This window comes from Pleurodeles waltl, chromosome 4_1 (genome assembly GCF_031143425.1).
Source record: "Pleurodeles waltl isolate 20211129_DDA chromosome 4_1, aPleWal1.hap1.20221129, whole genome shotgun sequence".
NCBI classification, from domain to species: Eukaryota; Metazoa; Chordata; class Amphibia; order Caudata; family Salamandridae; genus Pleurodeles; species Pleurodeles waltl.
The window spans coordinates 657,852,288-657,878,468 of record NC_090442.1 but is presented as its reverse complement, the minus strand read 5'-3'; the positions used below and the strand labels follow the sequence as shown (position 1 = coordinate 657,878,468).

Here is a 26,181-nt window from a genome sequence, read left to right as displayed (position 1 = left end):
CCAGACACTGTTCAGAGAGGTGTACTGTTTTCCCTCCTTGTAAATCTCACATTTGATGATGGACCACAGGTTCTCAATGGGGTTCAGATCAGGTGAACAAGGAGGCCATGTCATTATATTTCCTTCTTTTATACCCTTTCTTGCCAGCCACGCTGTGGAGTACTTGGACGCGTGTGATGGAGCATTGTCCTGCATGAAAATCATGTTTTTCTTGAAGGATGCAGACTTCTTCCTGTACCACTGCTTGAAGAAGGTGTCTTCCAGGAACTGGCAGTAGGACTGGGAGTTGAGCTTGACTCCATCCTCAACCCGAAAAGGCCCCACAAGCTCATCTTTGATGATACCAGCCCAAACCAGTACTCCACCTCCACCTTGCTGGTGTCTGAGTCGGACTGGAGCTCTCTGCCCTTTACCAATCCAGCCACGGGCCCATCCATCTGGCCCATCAAGACTCACTCTCATTTCATCAGTCCATAAAACCTTAGAAAAATCAGTCTTGAGATATTTCTTGGCCCAGTCTTGACGTTTCAGCTTGTGTGTCTTGTTCAGTGGTGGTCGTCTTTCAGCCTTTCTTACCTTGGCCATGTCTCGGAGTATTGCACACCTTGTGCTTTTGGGCACTCCAGTGATGTTGCAGCTCTGAAATATGGCCAAACTGGTGGCAAGTGGCATCGTGGCAGCTGCACGCTTGACTTTTCTCAGTTCATGGGCAGTTATTTTGCGCCTTGGTTTTTCCACACGCTTCTTGCGACCCTGTTGACTATTTTGAATGAAACGCTTGATTGTTCGATGATCACGCTTCAGAAGCTTTGCAATTTTAAGAGTGCTGCATCCCTCTGCAAGATATCTCACTATTTTTTGACTTTTCTGAGCCTGTCAAGTCCTTCTTTTGACCCATTTTGCCAAAGGAAAGGAAGTTGCCTAATAATTATGCACACCTGATATAGGGTGTTGATGTCATTAGACCACACCCCTTCTCATTACAGAGATGCACATCACCTAATATGCTTAATTGGTAGTAGGCTTTCGAGCCTATACAGCTTGGAGTAAGACAACATGCATAAAGAGGATGATGTGGTCAAAATACTCATTTGCCTAATAATTCTGCACTCCCTGTATGTTACCGGGAATGTTGAAACACTCCAAACAAGTCTTTCAAGAGCCTGTGAAAGGCAGAGCCATCACTCCAAGGGTGGAGAAAAAGTACAAACCACCACCAACAGACCCTTTGTACATCACGCAGCAATTAACACCGGACTCAGTGGTAGTAGGTGCAGCTCGCAAAAGGGCGAACTCGCACAGCTCGGGAGATGCACCACCACCCAACAAGGAAAGTCGCAAGTTCGACGCAGCGGGGAAAAGGGTTGCGGCACAAGCAGCCAACCAGTGGCGCATTGCCAATTCACAGGCCTTTCTATCAAGATACGATAGAGCTCATTGGGATGAAATGTAACACTTCATAGAGCATCTACCCAAAGAGTTCCAAAAGCGTGCGCAACAAGTGGTGGAAGAAGGCCAGAGGATCTTTAATAACCAGATACGGTCGGCAATGGATGCAGCAGACACAGCTGCAAGAACTGTAAATACAGCGGTCACCATACGGAGACACGCATGGCTACGCACCTCAGGATTCAAGCCAGAAATTCAACAGGCGGTGCTGAATATGCCTTTCAACGGACAGCAGTTGTTTGGGCCGGAAGTGGACACTGCTATCGAAACTTAAAAAGGACACAGATACGGCCAAGGCCATGGGCGCACTCTACTCCCCACAGGGCAGAGGCACATTTAGAAAAACACAGTTTAGAGGGGGGTTTCGGGGACAGAGTACAGAACCCTCAGCCTCACAAACAAGGCCCACATACCAGAGCCAGTATCAGAGGGGAAGTTTTTGGGGACAAAACAGTGGGGGACAGTTCCCTAAAACTAGAGGAAAGTTCCAAAGTCCCAAGACCCCGCAAAATAAACAATGACTTCAGTGTCGCAAATCCCCAACACAACACCAGTGGTGGGGAGACTAACAAATTTTTACCAAAACTGGGAGGAAATAACAGACATGTGGGTCCTAGCCATTATCCAACATGGTTATTGCATAGAATTCCTACAATTCCCTCCAAATGTGCCACCGAAAACACACAACATGTCCAAACAACACATGGATCTATTACAGCTGGAGGTCCAAGCGTTGTTGCAAAAAGATGCAATAGAACTAGTACGAAACCATCAGAAAGGAACAGGTGTTTACTCCCTGTACTTTCTCATACCCAAAAAAGACAAAACTCTAAGACCCATCTTAGATCTCAGAACCTTAAATCTTTACATCAAATCAGATCACTTTCACATGGTGACACTGCAAGACGTGATCCCATTGCTCAAACAACAAGACTACATGACAACATTAGACCTCAAGGATGCGTATTTCCATATACCGATACATCCTTCACACAGAAAGTACTTAAGGTTTGTATTCCAAGGGGTACATTACCAATTCAAAGTGTTGCAATTTGGGATAACAACTGCACCAAGAGTTTTCACAAAATGCCTGGCAGTGGTAGCTGCGCATATCAGAAGACAGCAAATACACGTCTTCCCGTACCTAGACGATTGGTTAATCAAAACCAACACGCAGAAACGGTGTTCACAACACACAAGGTACGTTATCGAGACCCTCCACAAACTAGGTTTCTCACTCAACTACACAAAGTCGCACATTCAGCCGTGCCAAACACAGCAGTACTTAGGGGCGACAAGCAACACAACAAAAAGGGTTGCCACTCCAAGTCCACAAAGGGTACAAGCCTTTCACAAGGTAATACAGGTTGTGTATCCAAAACAAAGAATACAGGTCAACATGGTAATGAAACTACTAGGCATGATGTCCTCATGCGTAGCCATTGTCCCAAACGCCAGATTGTACATGCGGCCCTTACAACAGTGCCTAGCATCACAATGGTCACAGGCACAGGGTCAACTTCTAGATCTAGTGTTGATAGACCGCCAAACATACACCTCGCTTCTATGGTGGAACAGCATAAATTTAAACCAAGGGCGGCCTCTCCAAGACCCAGTGCCTCAATACGTAATAACTACAGATGCCTCCATGATAGGGTGGGGAGCTCATCTCAATCAACACAGCATCCAGGGACAATTGGACACTAAGCAAAAACAATTTCACATAAATCACTTAGAACCACTGGCAGTATTTCTAGCTCTAAAAGCATTTCAACCCATAATAAGCCACAAACCCATCCTTGTCAAAACAGACAACATGACAACAATGTATTATCTGAACAAACAGGGAGGAACACACTCAACTCTTTTGGAGGGTCTGAAAAGGATTATCCCACCAAGAACACCACCAGTTCCTTCGTGGAACCTCAGCATCGTATTAACACGACTCATGGGTCCACCATTTGAACCCATGCACTCATGTGAGATACAGTACTTAACATGGAAAGTAGCCTTTCTAATAGCTATCACATCTCTCAGAAGAGTAAGTGAAATACAAGCATTTAGCATACAAGAACCCTTTATACAAATACACAAACATAAAGTAGTTCTACGCACAAATCCAAAATTCTTACCTAAAGTCATTTCACCGTTCCACTTAAATCAAACAGTGGAACTCCCAGTGTTCTTTCCAGAACCAGATTCTGTAGCTGAGAGAGCATTACATACATTAGTGCCCTTGTGATGTCTAATGTACTACATTGATAGAACCAAACAAATTCGCAAAACAAAACAATTGTTTGTTGCTTTCCAAAAACCTCATACAGGGAATCCAATATCCAAACAAGGCATTGCCAGATGGATAGTTAAATGTATTCAAACCTGTTATATAAAATCAAAAAGAGAACTGCCTATTACACCAAATGCACACTCCACTAGAAAGAAAGGTGCCACCATGGCTTTTCTAGGAAACATACCAATTACTGAAATCTGTAAGGCAGCCACATGGTCTACGCCTCATACATTTACCAAGCATTACTGCGTGGATGTGTTAACAACACAACAAGCCACAGTAGGACAAGCAGTATTAAGAACATTATTTCAAACAATTTCAACCCCTACAGGCTAAACCACCGCTTTTGGGGAGATAACTGCTTACTAGTCTATGCACAGCATGTGTATCTGCAGCGACACATGCCATTAAACGGAAAATGTCACTTACCCAGTGTACATCTGTTCGTGGCATGAGACGCTGCAGATTCACATGCGCCCTCCCACCTCCCCGGGAGCCTGTAGCCGTTTGAAGTTGACAAAAAATGTAAACTTGTACATTTTGTAAATCTGTAAATATATCACTTTTAGTCACATTATGTACATACATACTTACTCCATTGCATGGGCACTATTACTATATACACAACTCCTACCTCACCCTCTGCGGGGAAAACAATCTAAGATGGAGTCGATGCCCATGCGCAATGGAGCCGAAAGGGGAGGAGTACCTCGATCTCGTGACTCGAAAAGACTTCTTCGAAGAAAAACAACTTGTAACACTCCAAGCCCAACACTAGATGGCGGGATGTGCACAACATGTGAATCTGCAGCGTCTCATGCCACGAACAGATGTACACTGGCTAAGTGACATTTTCCATATATATATAATAGTTGGAAAAACCACAGGTCTGTAATTTGTGCAGAAGTCTTGCGGAATGGACCAATTGAATGGAGCTAGTACCTACCTAAATATAAAGTGGTTTATCTTGACGCCTTTTTGCAGCACCCGTCTAAAGTGGTGGTGGTCAAAGGCTTCCTACACTGTTTTTTCTAGATTTGAGGCTTAGAAAATAGTTGCATATGCTCAGGCTACCCCTAGGACATCCTGGTGCTTTCATTCAGATTTGGTAGGCTTATTATGCTCTAATAAGACTAGCTTTTACATAATCTGCTTTTCTGTTCCCTTTTCCTACTTTTAATTACACCACATTATTCCCTAATCACTTGGTAGGTTAGTATATTAACTTAGGTAAAGGATTGAAAAATGATATAATTATAAATGAGGGTGAAGTGGTAAAGAAAAGATAAATTAAATCATTAAGGAGAAATGGAAAAGAGGAGTAAAAGGAAATGCAGAAATTGAGTTTTCTGGTTTAACCCTTTCACTGCTGGGGTGTTTGTGCACCATCTGGTGGCATTTTTTTTTTTTTTTTTTTTTAAGTAGAACAAAGGTCTGTTTGTTTCCTTCGGTTTATTTCCTTGTTAAAAAATTGCCTCAATATTTTGTTGTGTTTCTCGAATGATCAAGAATTCCTGGAATGCAGCTCATGGAAATGTTGACCTGAATTTGTAGTCTGAAAATTACAACTATATATGGGGTTTTCTATGGGATGTGGGCTGCACTGGCAGTTAGGAAAACCTAGTATAGGTCCCTCACTTGTGGCAGAATTACTATTTGTGGTGCCCTGGTCATTTGATGACTGAAATCAAACCCAGGACTACATGCAAAAGTATTTAAAAAACCGATATGCTTTAATTCAGTAAAACCTAAGGTATCTACTGGTGCATGTCAGACCTTTCTTGCCCGGATTAGTTGGTAGGGACAACACTTTGAACATATTTGTCAGACTTTTCAGCAGTTTTTTTCCTAAAACATGGTATTTCCCTCCATCCTCCCTCATGCAGAAACATATTACTTCCAAGGCTTGACTGACATCTTTCCAAACCATGGATGTATAGGTATACCAGACGTGGTAATCTGTTTAATAAGGGATCTTGTGGCTAAAGCCCATGGGTGCTTTTCAGGGAGAGAGTTTCCATAGGAGATTTTTGCTGTTTTTAGGCTGCTGTTTGCCACCTCCAGAAGAACCCTACCAATCACAGATCTTTCGTAAAAATGGAGACCCAAAAGAATTCAGGGTGATGCAGCTTTTATGAATCCAAACACATTTTATTACCTAGAATGCACATCAAATGTAAGAGTACAGTTAAAAAAAAATAAAAAAATAAAAAAACACACAATTTATCCACTTTACTGTGAGAAAATCCAGAAGATCTGCCAGCTGTCAAAAGTCCGACCATCAAACATTCCCACGCTTCTCCTTATTAAAACAGTGTTCCACATGTGTGGGCGGGCCTATTACATAGGGCACCAATATGCTGAACTTGTGAACACCATAATAATTTCAAACAATTGCAGTTTTGACCTTTTTCTGTCTGTTACTATAGGCCCACCCACACACTGTTTATTGGTAGAAGTGTGGGAATGCTGCATGGTGAGACCTTTGCAGTTACCCACAAATATCAGATCTTTTTGTCAAATCTGAAGAAATTATGTTTTTACCGATCCAAAAGTTGACATTTTCATGGCATTTTGAGGAAGTAAAAGTGGTATCCATGCAAGGGATGCCAACTTAGGCTTCCCCAGGTGTGTAGTTAAATTTCTGAGTTTGGTTGCTTCCCTGAGCCCAAGTGACTTTGGGCCCAAATACCATAGCTACCGGCATCCCAAAGATCAACCTAATTGCACTCTTTCTTGCGCTTTTTGTGGACACAATTTTGTGCCTTTGTTGTTCCTTGCTGTAATACTCTTATGGGTTTCGGTTTATTCAGACGTGTGGGAACGCAGGATGGTAGGATGTTTCACAATGTTTGAAGTTAATTATAGTTTTGTTTTCCTACAGTAAGTCCATAGCCACCAAAAAGACTATCTGGTATTGTGGGTAATGCAAAATCTAGTCTCACAATGACTGCTAAACTTCGATTATTGGTTACATAAATAAAATTAAAAAAATACATAATTTCCATGCATCCTTAATTCTTACTCATTAAATGTTTCATTATCAAGTGATGTATGTTTGGTACATAGTGAAAAAAACATTGTAAATCATGGTTTGGGTGTTGGCTGTGGGTATTATGGGCAGCAGAAAGTGAACCAAAACTATGTGGATTTCCATTAGACTAAGGAAAAAACAAATTCAAACTGTGTCTGGACTTTGCTCCTTACTCTCATGCTTCTTGTGGCGAGAGTTTTATTACAGTGGATTAGCTGTCTGAAGCGAAGCAGAAGTAGAAATTGAAGAGGGAGGGATAGTGAGAGGTACTGAGCTGCTCCTACTGCCTATCCCCACTTCCTTTTACTCCTCGCCTTCGGACATTTTTAATTGAGCTGGTGACCATGGCGTACAAGGTGCTAGAGGCAATGATGGCTATTCTTGGGCTCTTATATAGCCCGCCTGTCAGTCTGATCCTGGGGAAAGACATTGTTGGGGCTAGGGAATCCTGGTACATCATTTTGATATCTGTGTGATATCAAGTGCATATCCATGAAGCAGTCCATAAGTTTGGACCTTGCCAGTTGATTTATGAGTTTTAGTGCCCAGGAGGGATCAGACACAAGTAAATTTCCTGCCAGTACCCCCGACTGTAACTAGAGATTTTCTCCAATCGTAGCAGGAGATGGGGACAAAAAAAGGGGTGTTGGGCCAGGGGAGAGAGAGATTAACATACATATGTCTCCATGGCATCCTGGGGGCATCCTTTTGAAAAGCTCAAGTATAGTTTTCTGGTTCTGTAGATGGTGTCCATTGTCCTTGTAGTTTCTGACTGTCATGTTCGGAGACACTTGGGCCAGTGGCAAACAGAAAAGTAGCTTCAAGAGGTGTGTTAATGGGGGGCAGTTGCCTGGAGCAAGAGGTTAAAAAAAACAAAAAAAAGGCCTTAGATTACGTTTGTTTGAAAAGGACATACAAAGAGACAGATTAGAGCAAATTTAAAGTTGGAATCCAATCTTAAATAATGTCTAAGAACTGTATAATAAATTAGGCAGTGCCAATAGTCTTTGGCCTATTGAGCAGAAGAGGAAGGCTATTCTCTTGATATCCGATTCTAGGACTACCATACCTCGGTTGTATGAGACCCATATTCGTTTGAGCATTACATATCTCCTGAACAGTCTCTGGATGACGTTCAGGTTAATCAAAAGTGCAATTCGGGGAACAGCGCTACTGACCCAGAATTCATATGGACTAATAAATGTTGATACATAAATTGATGTTCTAGAGAGATGATGTACTGCTACTTTAAAATTATACTTATGACCACTTAGTTTTGTGTGTTCCTGGTCCTAATTTGAATTAACGCTTTGTGGTGCAAAAGTTAGGGATAGAGGTAGCTAATATGAATTTTCCAGTATTTTGAAGGGAGATTGGAACCTGTTTTTTTGCTCCTATGGATCGCTCTAGTAACTGGGAAAGTGTATTGAGACTCAGAATTCTGGAGGCAGGTCAGATCCTGGGTTCTCTAGGGTTTTTATGGCAAATGGTGCAGGAGATTTCCAGACAACACTGGCTTTATGCATCTTTCTCTTTAAAATTCTTTGAAATAAGCACATAGTCCACATGTGACAAACACCTTTCAGTGTGTTTTAAGATGCAAGTTAAACAGATCTTAGATCCGTTATAGGCCCACTGGATGCTTTCACTGCCATTCAAGTATTTTCAGGGGGAAAAAAACCACTCCGCGTTGGATGATGAATTATAAGTTATTGGGTAACAGTAATTTTACTCAATATCTCCAATCTTTTTTTCATTGACTATTGGAACTGTAATTCACTGTATGGAATATGTACCACTCCTTAATTGTAAAGATTGTAAAATGATCTATACGTTTGGCTCAAGGTGACAACATGTTATTATTAACATACATAAGATTAGAAAATGATATCTGGAAGAGGTAGATAATGCTTAGCAAGAACTTTAAAACTCCACTGTGCAATTGGAACAAAGAGCTAGTGGGCATATTAAAATGAAATGGACTTTCATCAAAGTCTCTCAGAAATTAGCTGCTTGCCAAGGAAAGCTTTTTGGATACAATAAAAATTGTAAAATTGCTAACCTGTCTACCAAAAAAGGGGGAATGGTACCCACCTGAAACAAATTAGATCAGAGGGTAAAACTTGGCAGGATTATGAATTCATTGAGGTCTAGCTGGTAAACTATCTCTCGACGGTTTGTTCTGATCGTGATCTTTTGAATCTGTCTGTGTGAGCAGTTCAAGGTTAATCTTGTCTTATCTCACTTGACTGAAGCTGAAAAGGATGATAGTGAAGCAAGTGAAGTAAAAGGAGCAATTGAAACATGGTAAAGCTCCAGGGCCTATAGTGCCAGCAGGGGATTTTTGGAAGATAATGTCTCTGCAGATTCTGAAGCACTTCACGTCTTAAAGGGGGGCACTTACCAATATTCCGACAAGAAGCTAATATTGCTCTTGTTTGTCAACAGAGAAAAGATATGGAATAATGAATTTAGATAATCCGATCGGAAACTAATTTGATAGTTGCCCATGTGTTAGGGAATCTAATATGCATAGACCAGCAGAGTTTCCATCATAATCTGTCATTTAAGGATAAAATTGCTGACGTTCTGGCTTATATTGCCATGTCCTCGTACTTTAACAGTCTGTGATAGTGATTTTGGTGGAAGCAAAAGAACGGCTTACATCCATTCCAAAAGGGTTCCCTGTGGACAGTCTTGTATAAATGTGATATTACTTATACTAACTTTAACATCAATAAAGCCTTTAATGTTCATCCTAAAGCTTCAATGAATTTAAAGCAGCAACATTTTAATTAATTCTGGCTGAAGTGAGGTATCCAGCAAGGTTCCTCCTGTCTCCATTACTAGATTTAAGCTCTAAATGTTTGAAAGGAAACACAGAAAGACCATGTTTTGAGTTTGGACCATTATCTGTTAACATGCATTTATATGCTGATTACTTTTGATCTGAACTAAGACTTTGGAATCTCAGAGAATTTTGATTGTTAATATAGTTGGTACTTGCTGTGGTATAAAATCAATAGTTCCAAAACAGAAGCAGATTTGCTAATAAGCATTTGGCAAAGCCTGTAGGTTTGATGGTTTTCAAACGCAGACATAAGCAACAAAATGCCTATTTGCAGCGCACAAAAAAAGGGCTGCTTTATGCATACTTTTCACACAAAACGGCCAATAGAAAGAAGGTTGATTTCCTCTGACCAAATATGTGAGTGGTGTAGAGCGTCTCCTCTCAATGAAAACTGGTATTTTTTACATCTGGGGGTGATGTATCCCTACAATGTTATGCAGAAATCCTCTGCAGGGTGGGCCCTGATTGATACCAGAAGAAAGATGGTCTGACAACTTCCCACTCTAGTCCCCCCCCCACCCCCCCCCCCACATATTTAGGTCTGTGGGAAAAGGGACATGGGCTGGTGGTCCTTGTCTGAGAAACAAATTTGAGTCGAGGCTGCCCTAAAAAGGTGGGACAGGATATGGCAGCCATGGCCTTATCTGCAGCCTGCATCTTAAGCTGATTGGACCTGTGGATCAGACCTTTTCTGGGTGGGTTGTAGTAGGGGTTCTCATATGTAATGATAAAGGTATCTTAGTGAGGGCTACGCATACTGCAGGACCATCACTCTGTGGAGTTGAGTTGTGTGTAGTGTCATTTGTTCTTTGTGAGTGAAATTTTCATTAAAAAGATCTGACAAAAAGAAATTTAAGTGATGTTGCAGGCCAATGGCTGAAGGGTCCTGAGCCAAAGAAGCTAATGTTTTGAGTAGGCTGAACCAGAACTCATTAGGGAATTGTAGAATGTCAGTCCTTAAAAAAAGAAACTAGTGTAATGGCGGTTCTAAAACGTAAATGTCAAGTCAAATTGTTTGTGTTTGGTTGGAGATTAAAAAAAATAAAGGGATCAAGTTCTACTACTTAATGATGGCGCAATGCATTAAAATAGCCAGCCTTCCCAAACGTATTTTTTCTCTTAAATATTCAAGATCTCCCTGCTTATATCCCAACTAAATAATTTAATAAACTAGAATCTGGAATCAACACCTTGATTTAGGCAATTAAAACCTCCTGTGTAGCCAGGATTAAATTGGCTCACAAGCTGGAAAAAGCTGAACTTGGCATATCCTGATTTTGAATGATCTTACTGGACTCCTATACTTTCTCTCACACATTTTCTTTTACTTGCTTCAAATACAAGTCTACTAGTTGGGTTTAGGTTTCTGGGTGCTCTGATCTTGCTAATCAATTCTGATGCCTATTTTAATAAATCAGACAGTCCAACATATTTCAGATTCTATCTAAGATTATTTGAGACACTGCTCACATGATCCTCTAGCGAGATGTTCACATATATATTTTCCACCATAATTTTAGTAAAGAAAAAACAACGTATAGTCTGAAGAAACCTTGAATTTCCAAACAAATAAAATCCTGATCCAACTCGGCCATAATGAATTCTATTTATTTTAAACGTTTTTAGACAACCTGGGTAATATCAAATGCTTTCTTTAGAAATTGAATGTCTAGTCTCATTTTTACTTGATGGTCAAATTTTTAAATGTGTTCAGTGTTTGTAGATGAACTACCAAAACCATTGCATACCTTCCTTAACGCAATATGTATTACATGGTCTGAGATGGTGACTGTGTAGTTACGGTTCATTCCACAACTATCAGCGTTCCATTTGTGTAACCATTCTTTATTACGGTCAGCTCGTTGAGTTCATATTACACTAATGTATATGAACATAACCTAATATTCTGCATGTGTCAGATCATCACTAATCCTCGCACTATCGAAAATCACACTATTCACTTCTGGATGCACGAGGGAAAAGGTAAAACAATAATAGTTATGACATAGGTAAACATTGATACTAATAGGGAGGTGGGGGAATGATGAAAGTTTGATATTAGAACCTCTGCTAAACATGACCGAGTATATTTTCACAAGCTAAATATTTCTCAAGGTGATTTGTCACCTGTCTTTGGCTTAAGGGTGTACAGACTGAGGAGAGAGAACTTCTAAATGTGGTGCCAGAAACTGATCACCCAACATGCTGTGGCTAATCTTAGCACCGGCAAGTGCTAAAATGATCATACTGTCACTCCCTTGGCAAGGTTTCACTGACGGCCCCTACCAGCCTGTTTGGGACTTCCACCACTCTGCATCATTCACAAAGACCTTTGTTCCCACAAGCAGGTGTACCTATTAGAAATATAATATGTATATAGAATCGTGTGCTGATCTCATTATAAATAACACCATTCAAATGATCCAAGATCCGTGCTTAATTTGAGGTGGTGGTTTCCAGTGCAGGGCACCAGCACTTATTTTTGAGGACAACACTTTTTTTTTTTTGTGCCTCAAGCATTTACTGCGAGCAAAAGACACATATGGGAAAGATGGAGGAAGAGAAAAACGAGAAAGCGGCATAAAGAGCTGCAGGGAGTTGCTGTAAATGGATTAAAGAGGTCCGAGATGGCTTCAGGATTACGCAGCCTCAGTATTCCGTGCTCGCACATTTAATTGCAGCAGCCGCGTGTTTAAGAGGAGGGCTTTGGGCACTGCACGTTTTTTATTAAAAAATTAAGTGCTGTCCAAGATAACTCTAAATAAAAACTGAAGACTAAGAAGCAAGCCTTCCCCACACTGAGGCACAATCTGGTCCCTCTCCAGGCTAACACTTTTAAAATACTTTTAGATCTAACCTAAAATGCCTGTTCCTCTAAACTCCCTCATTGCTCTACTCTCCTCCTTTCCTTTGACTTCTTTGACTCTCCTTTACTTCCCTATTTATTTCTCACCCTGGTCGGCCTGTGTTTAAACCCGTGATTAATGAATCTCATCTGTACACATGTAGTATTGTACTTATCTTCTTTCCAGGTTTGGATGTTGCTTGGTGCTATATATCTTTTGCTATTGTATGTATCCCCCCAATCTTCCCTTCCTCAATTGCTAAATTCCTCTTTCTCCTTTCTGTGGTCTTTGTCATCCTTTTCTTTCTTCCCCTCTCCAGATACCTGCTTGCCTCATTGTCTTCTGAAACTGATGGTTCTCGCTGTCCCTCTTTTGCCATCATGGTGTTTACTATTGCCAGTGCTGGAAACTTTTACAATCTTTGCCAATGGGTGCTGCCAGTCATAAAGCTTCATTGTTGCACGTAGTGTGCGTTATTCTCACGTTGCATCATGCAGTGTGGCCGCCACATTTAAAAGTTAATAGAAAACATTTTCTGTGCGTTAAAAATGGTGATCACATTGCGTGAGGCGACGTGTTATCATTTCTCATCATGCAACACAGCAGTCATCTTGAAAGTATAGAAAGCGATTTTTATACTCAACATAGTCAGTCATGCACTGGGGCAAAGCGAGATCCAAGGGCTTTGCCAATACTCGTTTGTTCTTAGGTAATGCATTCTTATAAATGCCCATGTGCAACGTGGTTCACATTTGCCCTCATCTAATATTGTGCCAAGAAAAGCATTAGGCTGTCCGCTTTGTGCAAACTATTAAATAAAATTATACATTTCCCTTAGAAACACTGTGTAGGTCTCTGCCTTGCAAACTTGCAGTAGAGAGAGAGCGTGAGTTTTTTTTTTTTTTTTTTTTTTTTTTTTTTTTGCCGTTTCGGGTACTTCAGGAGATGGTAGCAAATTAACATATGAATTTCCTAACTTTAGATTTATGGCATACTTCGTATTAACCAATCATTCAACTTTAACTCCCTTTCAGCTTTAGCAGCCTCAGGTGTGGGTTTTCTTTTTTATTTTTTTTAAGTGTGTATATGTGTCTGTGTAGTATGGCATTTGATGCTCTAAGCAGCAACAGCCAACCAGGAAAAGCCTTTTTGTGCCGAGGAAACTTGTTCACCGGTCAAGAACCCAGTCGTTTAGATGGGAAGAGCTTGGCTGAAATCTGGGCTGTGCAAACCTGAGATCCGGTAGCACATGAGTTATGGATCATCTCCTTTTCTACTTGGTAGAGAGCCCTATACTCTTGATATTGCCCTTGGTAAGGACATTTGTTGTCTCATTTCTATTTATCTATGTAAATATGTTTGGTGATCACAATTAAGGCTCCTGGATTTCCTTTTAAACTGAGTTTTGCATATAAATACAGACAGAAAAATATTTCCCTTTGTAATTATAAATAAACAGAAAAATGCCAATAAATTGCTGCTGTTTGCTAGGAGAAGACGAGCTGTTCCGAGCACAGGCAGGGAGAGGGCTTATCAGATTTCAGCTGAGCCAATAACAAAGGTCAATGTTAAGGGACCGTCAGACCTCCTTTTGTTTAAATGTCCTGGCTGGGAGCTATTGGGGGGGGGGGGGTGTCCAAAAGCAAAACAGATGTACATAGCTTATCACTTGACAGATACGTTTTTGTCCCTGGATCCAAGAGATATGGATGTACTGTAGGAATGTTAGATGTGTTGGTCTGTCTCAGTCTTTACACAAATAGCAATTTAAATACCACTATAGCACTATTCATCCCAGTTTAGGGCGTTGGAGCGCTTACATCACACGTTATATTGACAATAAATCTTGTGTGTAAATCAGTGTGTAGGATATGTTACATAAAGACATTGAGGTTTACAAGGTCCTGCACAGCTCACTGTGATATACTAGAAGGATTGTAATTTATTACCTGCAGGTAACAAAAGTATCTGTTTGTTAAAAGCAATAACCCATTTACGCATCTACATAAATCTATCTAAACCTATGCATTGCCTAAAAATCATGTATTGCCTATTTAAAGAAATTTAAAAAAAAAAAACTAGCTGCATCGTTTTTTTTTTTGTTTTTTTTTAATGTTTTTCTTGCAACAAAATAAAATGTGGATAAATACACAGATAAAATGACCAAAAAATAAATATGGATAAATACATACAAAAATGTTAAAAAAAATAAATACCATAAAACCGGGAGCCCTTATCATAATTAATGCACAGTAGGGTACTTGGAACCTCCAGGAATAATGTGGAAGGATTTACCTATCTATTGTAAGTAACGTAGGATACCAGTTAATGTGACTAGATGTTGGTCCATGGCTTTCTTGATTACAACAGATATAAGAGCCATGAAAATAAAATTACCTCTTCACATACACCTGGTCATTGGAATAACTATCACACCTGCTAGACTGCTAGACTTATTATTCATCTGACTCAGGCTTGTACTAGGTGAATATCCACTTACAAAGTGTGGGCTGAGGATTGCAACGCTTGAACCCCCACTGTGAAACATCACACAGACAATCCACTAACTGGTCAGCATTTGTACAGTTAAAGATGGAAAATTACAGGCTTCCCCTCACCCTTGATACTATGGTATGCGTTTGTAAAGATAACCCACATACTCCAAATCACTCATCCCAAACTTGGAAAATTCCTTTCTAAACCACAGTGTGAATCCTCCACTAGATAAATGCTGACCGAAGGCCAAAATGGCAATATTGGGTTAAGAGGCAAAGTAGTTGGTGAATGCTGCGCTAATCAAATAGATGGTAAGATGACCAAGCAATTTCTTCTTTTTTCCCAGTACTTTAACCCCTTCGCTGGCAGGCCTTTTCCCCCTCAGGTGCCAAGCCTGTTTTTGGCTGCTTGGGGCAGTTTGTGCTTAGGCCCTCAAAACTTTTTGTCCACATAAGTTACCCACGCCAAATTTGCATTCCCCCCCACCACATCCTAGGGATTCTAGAGGTACCCAGACTTTGTGGGTTCCCCTGAAGGAGACCAAGAAATTTGCCAAAATACAGCGAAAAGTTCATTTAAAAAAAAAAAAAAATAGGGAAAAAAGGACTGCAGATGGCTTGGGTTTTTTCTTTCCCTGAAAATGGCATCAACAAAGGGTTTGCGGTGCTAAATTCACCATCTTCCCAGCTTTCAGGAACAGGCAGACTTGAATCAGAAAACCCCATTTTCAACATAATTTTGGCATTTTACTGGGACATACCCCATTTTTACTATTTTGGGGCTTTCAGCCTCCTTCCATTTAGTGACAGAAATGGGTGTGAAACCAATGCTGGATCCCAGAAGGCTAAACATTTCTGAAAAGTGTACAAAATTCTGAATTCAGCAAGGGGTAATTTGTGTAGATCCTGCAAGTGTTTCCTACAGAAAATAACAGCTGAAATAAAAGAAATATTGAAATTGAGGTGGAAAAAAACAGCCATTTTTCTGTAACTTTTTCCTGCGATGTTCGATTTTTGAAAGCCATTTACCACTATGTTTGCTGGACTCTTCTGGTTGCAGGGATATGTAGGGCTTGTTGGTTCATCCAGAACTCTAGGTACCCAGAGCCAATAAATGAGCTGCACCTTGCAATGTGTTTTCATTCTCTGTTTATACAGCAATTCATTTGCTGAAATATAAAAAGTGAAAAATAGGTATCAAGAAAACCTTTGTATTTCCAAAATAGGCACAAGATAAGGTGATGCGAAGCAGTGGTTATTTGCACATCTCTGAATTCCGGGGTGCCCATACTAGCATGTGAATTACATGGCATTTCTCAAATAGACATCTTTTTTTATACACTGTTTTACGTTTGGAAGGAAAAAATGTAGAGAAAGACAAGGGGCAATAACACTTGTTTTGCTATTCTGTGTCCAAATATAAAACTACCAGTTTTTGGTGGGGATGGTGGGGGACCTGTGTTTTTGGTCCTGGGCACAGCAGCCATCTAGGGAAACCTACCAAACCCAGACATTTCTGAAAACTATCCACTATTTCTGAAAACTATCCACTTGTATGGATCCCCCAATGATTTCTTACCCAGAATCCTCAGCAAACCTCAAATTTAGCTAAAAAATCAAATTTTTCCCACATTTCTGTGTGGGATCACCGCACCGGGACAAATTTCCTACCACCAACATGCCCCTCCGTCTCCCAGTAAAAATTATACCTCACTTGTGTAAGCGGGCCAAGTGCCTGTGACAGGGAAGAGACAAAAACATGTCGAAATTGAGGGGGGAACCAAAGCAGGTCCAAGGGCAGTTTGGGGGGAAAAAAAAAAAAAAAAAATTTTTTAGGCTGACAAGTGCAGCAGAATTTGTATCTGTATAAGTGATACAATGTTGCAGGAATTTTGTGGATTCTTACAGATTCCAGAAGGTTCATCACAAAAATGTGGGGAAAATGTGTGATTTCCAGCACAATTGGAGGTTTGCAGGGCATTGTGGGTAAGAAAATGGTGCAAGTGCATGTGAAGCACACCACACTGGAATCAACCAGATGTTTAGTTTTCTGATGTGTCTGGGTCTTGTGGATTTTTCTACATGGCAGCATCCCAAAGTCAAAGTGCAGCCCTCACCATTCCAAGTGGGATGATTTTGAGACTTACCAAGCTCTCATGGCCCAGATGTAAAACCAAAACCCAAAATAATCAAATGTCATCTTGCGTGCCGTGGAATAAAATGTTTTAGTGTGCGGGGGAGAGCTGAAAGACTTAGACTTTCTGCCCCCCCTCCCCCCAACTCCTACCTGGGGTGTGGATCGGGGGTAATTGCCCCATCTGCCCACTGCTGGGCAAAACAACTTTGGCCCCATTTATTTGGGGTGGGGATATGGCCCCACCCTCTTATTTTGAAAAAAAAAAAATCTTCCCTGGTCTCTGATGCGCCTTCCAAAAATAGGCTGATCTGCCCCCACAGGGGCAGATATGGCCAACAGTAATGTGCCCCCATGGGGAGCGACCCTTGCCCAAGGGGCAGCCCTCCAAAACAAAACACACACCAATCCCTGGTGTCTAGTGGTTTCTTCCCCCCTTGGATGCAGATTGGCCTAACAAAAATAGGCTGATCTGCCCCCAAGGGGGGTAGAAATGGGCTAAATACAATTTGCCCCCCCAGGGGAGCGACCCTTGCCTAGGGGTTCGCTCCCCATACATAAAGTAAATTAAAAAAAAAAAAAAAAAAAAATTATATATATATATATATATATATATCCGTGTTGTCTAGAGGTTTCTGCCCCCCCCTTCCCCCCCCCCCCCCCCCCCCCCCCCCCCCCCCCCCCCCAAGAGGCAGATTGGCCTAGAAATGATTTGCCTCCCTGGGGAGCAGCTCTTACAAAAATCCCTGGTGTCTAGTGTGCATTTCTTCTGCCCGATTGCATCGCAATCGGGCAGCAGAAATGCTTGCAGAGGCATGAAAGGAAAGGCCTTTCCTTTCCTTTCATGCCTCTGCTGGCCCCAGGGGGGCTGAAATGGCCTAAACACAATATGGCCCCCAGGGAGCGACCCTTGCCGACTGGGTCGCTCCCTACACATAAAAGAAGAAAAAAAATGATCCCTGGTGTTTAAGGGTTTTCTGGTAAAGTTTATTTGCAGACGTTCTGATGGTTAGGAGGCTGATAGCCCCAAGAGGCTTCTTGGGAGTGACAGACTTGTTCATACGAATCCATATATAAATATAATAATAAATACCCTCCTTTGTAGTTATAATACTGATGCTTACTTGTATCTCGATTTACAAACTATAGGTGGCCTGAACACTTAACTGAAAAGAGACATATCCCTTAACCTTCTGGTCTTGCTTCAGGGGACGTTTTCTCATTTACAACTGTGGTATGTAAAGTAGCTGAAGCATTGGAATTTACGTTTCCTCTGTGAATAGACAAGCTTATCATCCTCTTCACACACCACAACAGCTATACCTCTAAATATGGGACATGGTTGGATGTAGAGGACAAACCCAGATGCAGCAGGATCAGTCTCTCTCGTCCTCTGCAGGCTATGCTTCCTCAAAACCCCTGTGACTTCCCTTCCTGAACCGTTTAATGCGTAGATGTTGAGGGTCCTCTGTCTTACGGACATGTTTGTCTTGTCCTGTCCAGAGGCTTCCCCCAGTTAACACCCCCCCCCCCCCGCCCCAAAAAAGCCAACCAAAAAAAGAAATAAGTGGAATTGCTTTCGCCTCAGACCCTGCCCTCATCAACGACTTCGGTTTACAACAAGGTGCAGTGGTGTAATTCGCCCAGCAGACAACAGGTGAGTGGATTTCTCTCCCTGTCAGACTTCTTTAGCTTTGGGAAGGAATACACACGAGGCCACCAGGGAAGCTTGGTCTTGGTCTTTGTCTTGGTCTTTGTCTTTCTCTTAGTCTTGTTTTTTTTTTTTTTTCTTCTCTTTTACTTTTCTTTTTCTCCTTCCCCCCTTTTTTTCTTCACCCTTTTTTTTTTTTTATTTATTTTTTTTGTCTTCTCTATCCCCCACCCCCCCTTGTGAAGCTGTGCGTGTTTACCCAGACGAGAATGAACGAACCTGGAACCATAAGTGACTATGGTTATTTTTTTTATTTTTTTTTATCTATTTGTCATGGTTGAAATGTCCAGCCACAGATGTGGGTTTACCATTTTTATGAAGTAAAGTGTGGTAGCACTAGATGGTAGCAATTTTTGGGATCCCCATAGATTCTGGAACCTACCCTCACAGAAATATGACATGCATGAACTTGGCCAATGTGTATTACTTTCAGAAATGTCTGAATTTAGTTGGTTGCACATCAGTATTAATGGCGAAACCTTTGTCTCCACGTTGTGTTTTGTAGCCTTTCCTGTCATGGGCAATAGACCTAGTGACGCAAGTGTATTTTTTTAAATCTGGAAAAGTGTTGAAATACAGATTAGCAGAATGCTGGGTATTTGCTAACTTTTTGCTGCCCCTTTCAACGTATAAATCTAAGCCAGTGTTCAAGAAAAAACATTGAGCAAAATGTCCTCTTTATCACATTATTATATGGGTAACCCCAAATTCAGAGTTGTACTAATAGACGCTATTTCTAAAATCTTGTGTTTAGGGAACATTTAAAAAAATATTGTTCATACTTCATACTCCTTTTTTAAATTTTTTTATTATACGTTACTATAGTAACTGACGTATGTTTGTGACAGAATTATGAATCATAAGCTGCAATACCCTGGATATGTCCACATCAGCTAACATGGTGGTGCAGGATTCTATTTAAAGATGTAGCTTGTGGCTGGTGCAGAAATGGGGAATTTTCCTGCTAGTGACTGAGCTAGCTGATTCCTTCAATGTGTGAGCAGATGTTGTCACCTCTCAGTGTCATCAACAAGCTGAGACAGAAGAGTCTGCAGGAAGATGTATCCATTGGAAGACCATGTTAATTTCCTTTGGTAATGACGTTTCTGGTGGACACAGTCTTCCAGAATGTTCCTCACTGTATGCCGAACTACCTTGAGGAGTTGGTGCCATGACTAAATAAGATGCAATGCATGCCAACATGCATGCTGTATTTTTTGTCATGTCTTCTCCTTATGCCCAAGTGAGGCACGGCGAAAGTCGAGGCATTGATGTTAGCATGCTGATAGATGTTGGTGTGATCACAGTTTGAGGCAGGGTCATTGCTGGAGCTGCATGCTTCCTCCTGATAGACCTGGAAGAACCGCTGCCATGTAAACTCTTGGTGAGAAAATCATTGCTAAGGTGAGGAATCTGCCAGAGGTTTATCTGTCCTTAAGCAGTATTGCTACTGAAGAGAAGTAACCTTTTCTTACACTCCTCTTTAGCCATATTTTCTTAAAGAAATGACCAGTTTTACAGCATGTCCTTTTCTACCTAGCCCCATCAAACCGTTGCTTTCGGTAGTTTTGCTGACATATCTATAAATTATATCCCCCTCCAACCCACCTTCTCCACCACCGCCAATTAACCAACAGCTGCCCTCTGCCTCCATCACTTGTTCTGCATCCTCCTACCCCATTAATTTCTGACCTAGGCTGGGTCTGTGTTTCATAATCAAAACCTGACTAGTTAAAGATTATTCTGCAAGCTTCACAAAGCTGTCATACCAAAAACACTGGCAGAGAACGTCTTCCCTACACCGATTTCCAAGTCTGCTTATACCTAGTGTGTGGATCCTCACTCAAGTGATCCACACCTTTATTTTTTCCTTATCTACAGACCCACTCTGCACAATCCGGCCTTGCCGGATTTCATCCTCAGCTACACTGCTGACGTTGTCATAGACTGCAGTAACCCATGCATCCTGGGGGACATCCACACTTATTTGACAAACCCGGCCTTCCACAAAACAGATTCCTCTGATCAACCCGGAAGCCCTGAACCTTCACCAGTTGGTTTCTGGCCCCCATTTACCCAGATGGGCACACACTATGCACTGTGGACTTCCATAGGAACATTATGGTGACAGGAAAGAAGCCTCATTTAGCAATCACGTTTTTATTTACTTCCACCTCAAACTTCCCTATGGCCCATCACTGCCAATTCACTGAGATGCGAAGGCCCTTTTCGGACCATGGAAGTGCTTCTATATTCTTCAGCCACTGCTTGTGGATTCCATCTGCATCTGCCCAGTTTTCTTCGTGCAATAGTTTTAGCTCTGGATCTGACCTACTCACAACACTGACTTCAGACTGGTTGGTTCTCTAATGCATTTCACGCCTTTACTGCACAAACAGAACCATTAAAAGACACAACAATATGGGCAGCCCCAGTTAAAGGCTATGCTCTGAGTCACTGCAGAATATACGGAGCTGCTATCAGGAGAATGAAGAGACTTCAGTATGCACACTCCTGTCATGCGTTATTGTGAATTCTGTAGTCTATGATGTATCTCCACTAACATAACCAGTGTCAGAACTCTGACACACACTGACAGCCCACTTCACATCCAGTGCCAGAATCTAAACCACCTCCTCCAGATTATGCTAATTACATCATCTGGAGGAACTCCTCAAAGTCCCTTTCTTCTCTGCTGTGCCAGAAAAACTAGTTCTGCATGTCTGTAACTACGATTAGACCGCCCTGGCCCTGCAAGTTGTCCACAGACTGAATGTGGAAATGCACTCATTCTAGGCTTTCTGCATTGCACATGGAGCCATCCATGGCACTGAACTGATAATTCTCAACTCCAACTTTGCAGTTGGTTACAAAACTCCCAAAGAGGGGCCATCAGACCCACGTTTCACATTTCCAGACCAACCTATCATTCAGAAAGTCCTGCTTGGGCGGTATATTATTCTCTTTCCAGTTAGCTAAGGCTTAGTACCTGCACCCCTGAAAAATAAGGATCCTCTGTAACCAACTGAGGTTTCAGATAGCTGTAAATACCTGGCTGTTCTCTAATACCTGACACCTGCTTTGGCTTTCATTGGACAAGACGAAGATGAATTGCGAAGAGGTACTCTATCTGACTTACTTGATGCCCAAATGAAGCTGCAAATGAGACGCTGCACAATTGGAGCACTCCAACCTCACACATGACACTGCGTTCCATGATGAACAAATAGTTCTCTTGAACCCTCCAGGCTAAACGAGACAAACAGCTGTCTGAAACTGAACTCTGACAAGACTGAGGGCCTCATCCTCGGCTCCACCCCTCTACCTGGGACGACTCCTGGTGGCCTGCCACACTGGGAACCGCACCAACACCCACCAACCACGCTCGCAACCTGGGGTTCATCCTGGACTCATTGCTATCAATGACCCAGCAAGTCAACACCGTCTCTTCCTCCTGCTTCAACACCCTCCGCATGCTTTGGAAGATCTACAGATGGATCCCCACGGGAACCAGAAGGACGGTCACCCAAGCCCTCGTAAGCAGCAGACTAGACTATGGCAATGCCCTCTACGCAGGACCCACTGCCAAGCTCCAAAAAAGACTGCAACACATACAGAATGCCGCCGAATGCCTCATCCTGGACATCCACAGCCACATCACAGCCCACCTGAGAGACCTGCACTGTCTCCCCGTCAACAAGAGAATCACGTTCAAGCTCCTCACCCACGCTCACAAAGCACTGCACAGCGCTGGACCAGAATACCTCAACAGATGACTCACCTTCTACACCTCCGACCCGCCAGCTTCGCTGACTTTGCCCTCGCCACCGTTCCACACATCGATAGAACGACCGCTGGTGGCAAATCGTTCTCCCACCTCGCCGCCAAGACATGGAACAACCTACCTGCGCCAGACACAGGACCTGCTAACCTTCAGGAGCCACCTTAAGACCTGGCTGTTCGAGCAGTAGCAGCACACCTCCCTTCTTCCTACCCCCCCACCCCCACCACCCCCTGTCTTGAGACCCCCGCAGGTGAGTAGGTGTGCTTTACAAATACTATGATTGATTCGGTCTGCCACACATGCCTGCGTTGTGGCTGGGGAGGGCAAGGATGCTTTTAAGATCATGTTTAACGAGCATTTGCAATGCACTAGGGTCTCACGTTTGTCCGAGTTACAGCTATTACCAGTTGTAAACTTCCAACCGGATTTTTCGTGCCACGTTAAAAAAAAAAAAAAAAAAAAAAAAAAAAAAAAAAAAAATGCGCTATTGCGCTGCTACAGATCACGCGTAATGAAACCTATCGGCAAAAGTGCAATTATGTATGTAACCGGCAAAAGTGCAATTAACTGTGTAACAGGGTCGATATTATGCAAAGTGCTCGACTTCTGCCAAGCGAGATAGCGCTGCGAAAATATAGAAAAAGTAGTCAACAAACCTGACAGGAAACAGCGGGCCTTGCATGTTTTCTGTACTTGGTCGCTGCGCTCAAGGAGGGCTAACCACCGGAAAAGGCATGACTGATGCATCATTAGTGATGAGTGCCTTCCACTAATGAAAACAAGCAGATTATAACTGGCAAGCCCACAAAGCAATGAAAGACACTGACGTGACGTGGACGGGGGTCCGAGCCTTTTTCTAATTCATAAAGCGTCTCGCTAGCAATACGCATGTGCAGGCTCGACCCTAAAATTTACTCTTAACTGCTTCTCAGCGTTGTTCTAACCTGGTGAACTAAGGCAAAACATTTCTGCGTGTTAAAGTTAATTCAACATTTTTCATAAGTTTTTATCATATTTTTACGTGATGCTTGTTGCATGCCAAATAGTTTCATCGCTCGGCTCGTATGCAGGCTTTTAGAAGCTGCTTGGCAGAACTAACCCTGGGCTCGATTCTCCCTGTTAATTTGTTGGTTCGCCCACCTCTATGCCAGAGCACCCAAGAAAGCCTTAGGTCCTTGGGAGGAGTACGAAGCAGTATAAAATGAGGTAAATACAAGAGTGGTGTACCTCCCGGTTTTTCTTTTCCTCTTCACCCCTTCTGCCTTCCCTATCATCCTCTCCTGTCTCTGGCTCCTTTTTACGAAGGCAGACCAGTGTTGATGATGGGGCTAGCTGGGAACCGACCTCACCATTACAAACAAATAAACAAAGAAAGAACTAGCAGCAGATGCCCAGGTCTCCCCGTCCTTAAAAGCAAATGGTGACCTCACCTGGGAGCGGTCATTAAAACTTTATGCACATCGAGATCAGCCGTATGTTTCCAATGACGTCTGAACACAATTTTAATGGATCAGATTCTTTGTTGCCTGTTGCTTTCACCTATAAAATAATACATTATTTTACGGTCAAATGCAGGAGACGTGGGCTCGGGGGATGCAACATACCGAACTTTGTCACCAACTAGAGCCTTAACGCAAGAAGTTAATGTTCATTAGTATAGTGTTCTGGCCGAACGTTGTCATCGGGGTATAGTCAAGGTGGCCACTTGGCCCAAGAGAGTTGGCCCTAGAGAGTTCCATTGCTCTGAATCTTAGAGAAGCAGACGACGTGTATATTTCCCTCTGTATTTAATCCCTGGTGATATAGGGGTACAGGGGCGCTAACTGTGTATTGTGAAGATGCCCCCTGTCTTCCCCTGGAGTGGGGTACTTCCTTGACGGCTTACTCTTCCCAAACCAGTTTGTTCAGACACATTCTGCAGTTAATTAACAATTTCATCACCCACGGTCCATTAATGGATAGAATAATTATGTACATTGAGTATTTCGTTTAAAAAGAATGAGTGAAGATCTGTTTATACTGTGCCCAAATAAAGGATTCCCTAACCCAATGCTTTTAATCTCCCTTCCTGTTCCTGTACAATACACGTACACGCACTGTTTTCAAACAGTAGCATTACAGCCTGCATTCATTTAAGGTCTTGCCTACAACCCTCTGCTGATACCTTTGATTACTGTTCTTATGTTTGATCAGATTTAGCTTGTTTTTTGATGCTCGTTGTCCAGTTCCCACAGAGCTGTAGCTGTTGCGTGATCCATCCATTTGACTGATGCCTTTTCTTTTACTCCTTAGATTCCATCATCCCATCCTGTCCCCGCTGGAGAGCAGTTTTCAACTCGAGGTAGATGTACTTACACACCTCTTGAAGGCTCAAGCTCAGACCTCAGAGTGGAAATTTCTTCCATCCCTCGTCAATTTGCACAGCGCTCACACCAAACTGCAGACCTGGGGCCAAATCTTTGAGAAACAAAGGGAGACCAAGAAGCACTTGTTTGGCGGACAGTCCCAGAAGGCTGTCCAGCCTCCACATCTTTTCCTCTGGCTGATGAAGCTAAAAAATAACCTGCTGGCCAAATTCAGTTTCTACTTCCACGATGCGCTCAGCCGGCAAACAACAGAAATGAAAACTCTGACTGCCAAAACCAATCCGGACTACTTTGGAAAAATCTCCAGTTTCATCAGGAAGTACGATGCCATCAATGTTTCTCTCATCTTTGACAACCGTGGCTCGGTGAACTTCCAGGGGCATGGCTACCACCATCCGGATTCTTACAGGGAAGCCCCCAAGGGGGTGGACCAGTACCCGGCGGTGGTGTCACTGCCTGGTGACCGGCCAGTGATGCACTGGCCAAACGTGATCATGATTATGACAGATCGAAGCTCGGACCTCAACACGTTGGATAAGGTTGTACATTTTTATGATGATAAAGTACAAAGCACTTACTTTCTAACCAGACCAGAGCCACATTTTACTATTGTGGTGATTTTCGAGTCCAAAAAGTCTGAGAGAGACTCCCATTTCATTTCGTTTCTCAACGAAATATCACATTCCCTTAAGAACGCCAAAGTCTTTGCAAGCCTTAAGCCTGGATCGAAAAGCTAAATTGTGCTGGGCAACTGTTGCTAATTTCTCTACATTTAACAAGCTTCATGTTACATGCTTTGAAAATTTGGAATAAATCATTTGCAAGATATTGCTTGTCTGTAATAAATTGCCTCCATTTTTTCTTAGTATGCTTTTAACCTTTAAACAATTTGCACGTTTGGGAAGGGGGGGGGGGTTGATACAAAGCAGCATGCCTTCAGTTGGCTAAAGAAATGTATTTGATTTGTAGGAGGTTCCATTTTAGGTCTATGATTTCCATCACCTATCAATAATAGGGATAATATCAAGCGCATTTGTATTTAAAATATGTTTAATGAAAGCTAGCAACTTGAATGAAAAGGATTTCTGTCTCTGACTTTAAATTGCTTTCACAATGGCACAGGAACGTGCTTGGGTTTACTGAAATAGACGTTAGCCCAATACAGTTTAATTCGTACAACAAAGTCTCCAAAGATGTTGTTGCTTTCACACATTAAACTGG

At 42.1% G+C, this 26,181-nt stretch overlaps 1 protein-coding gene across 2 annotated transcripts in view; it reads left to right on the top strand.

The window, feature by feature from the left end:
* Window positions 1–25,788, top strand: part of KICS2 (KICSTOR subunit 2) — a 98,342-nt gene extending 72,554 nt beyond the window's left edge. For both annotated transcript variants that reach the window (XM_069229121.1, XM_069229122.1), the window contains one exon: window positions 24,887–25,788. In XM_069229121.1, coding sequence (XP_069085222.1) covers window positions 24,887–25,697 — 811 coding nt within the window. In that variant the 3' untranslated portion in view covers window positions 25,698–25,788. The remainder of the gene's footprint in view (window positions 1–24,886) is intronic.
* The last annotated feature ends 393 nt before the right edge of the window (window positions 25,789–26,181 follow it).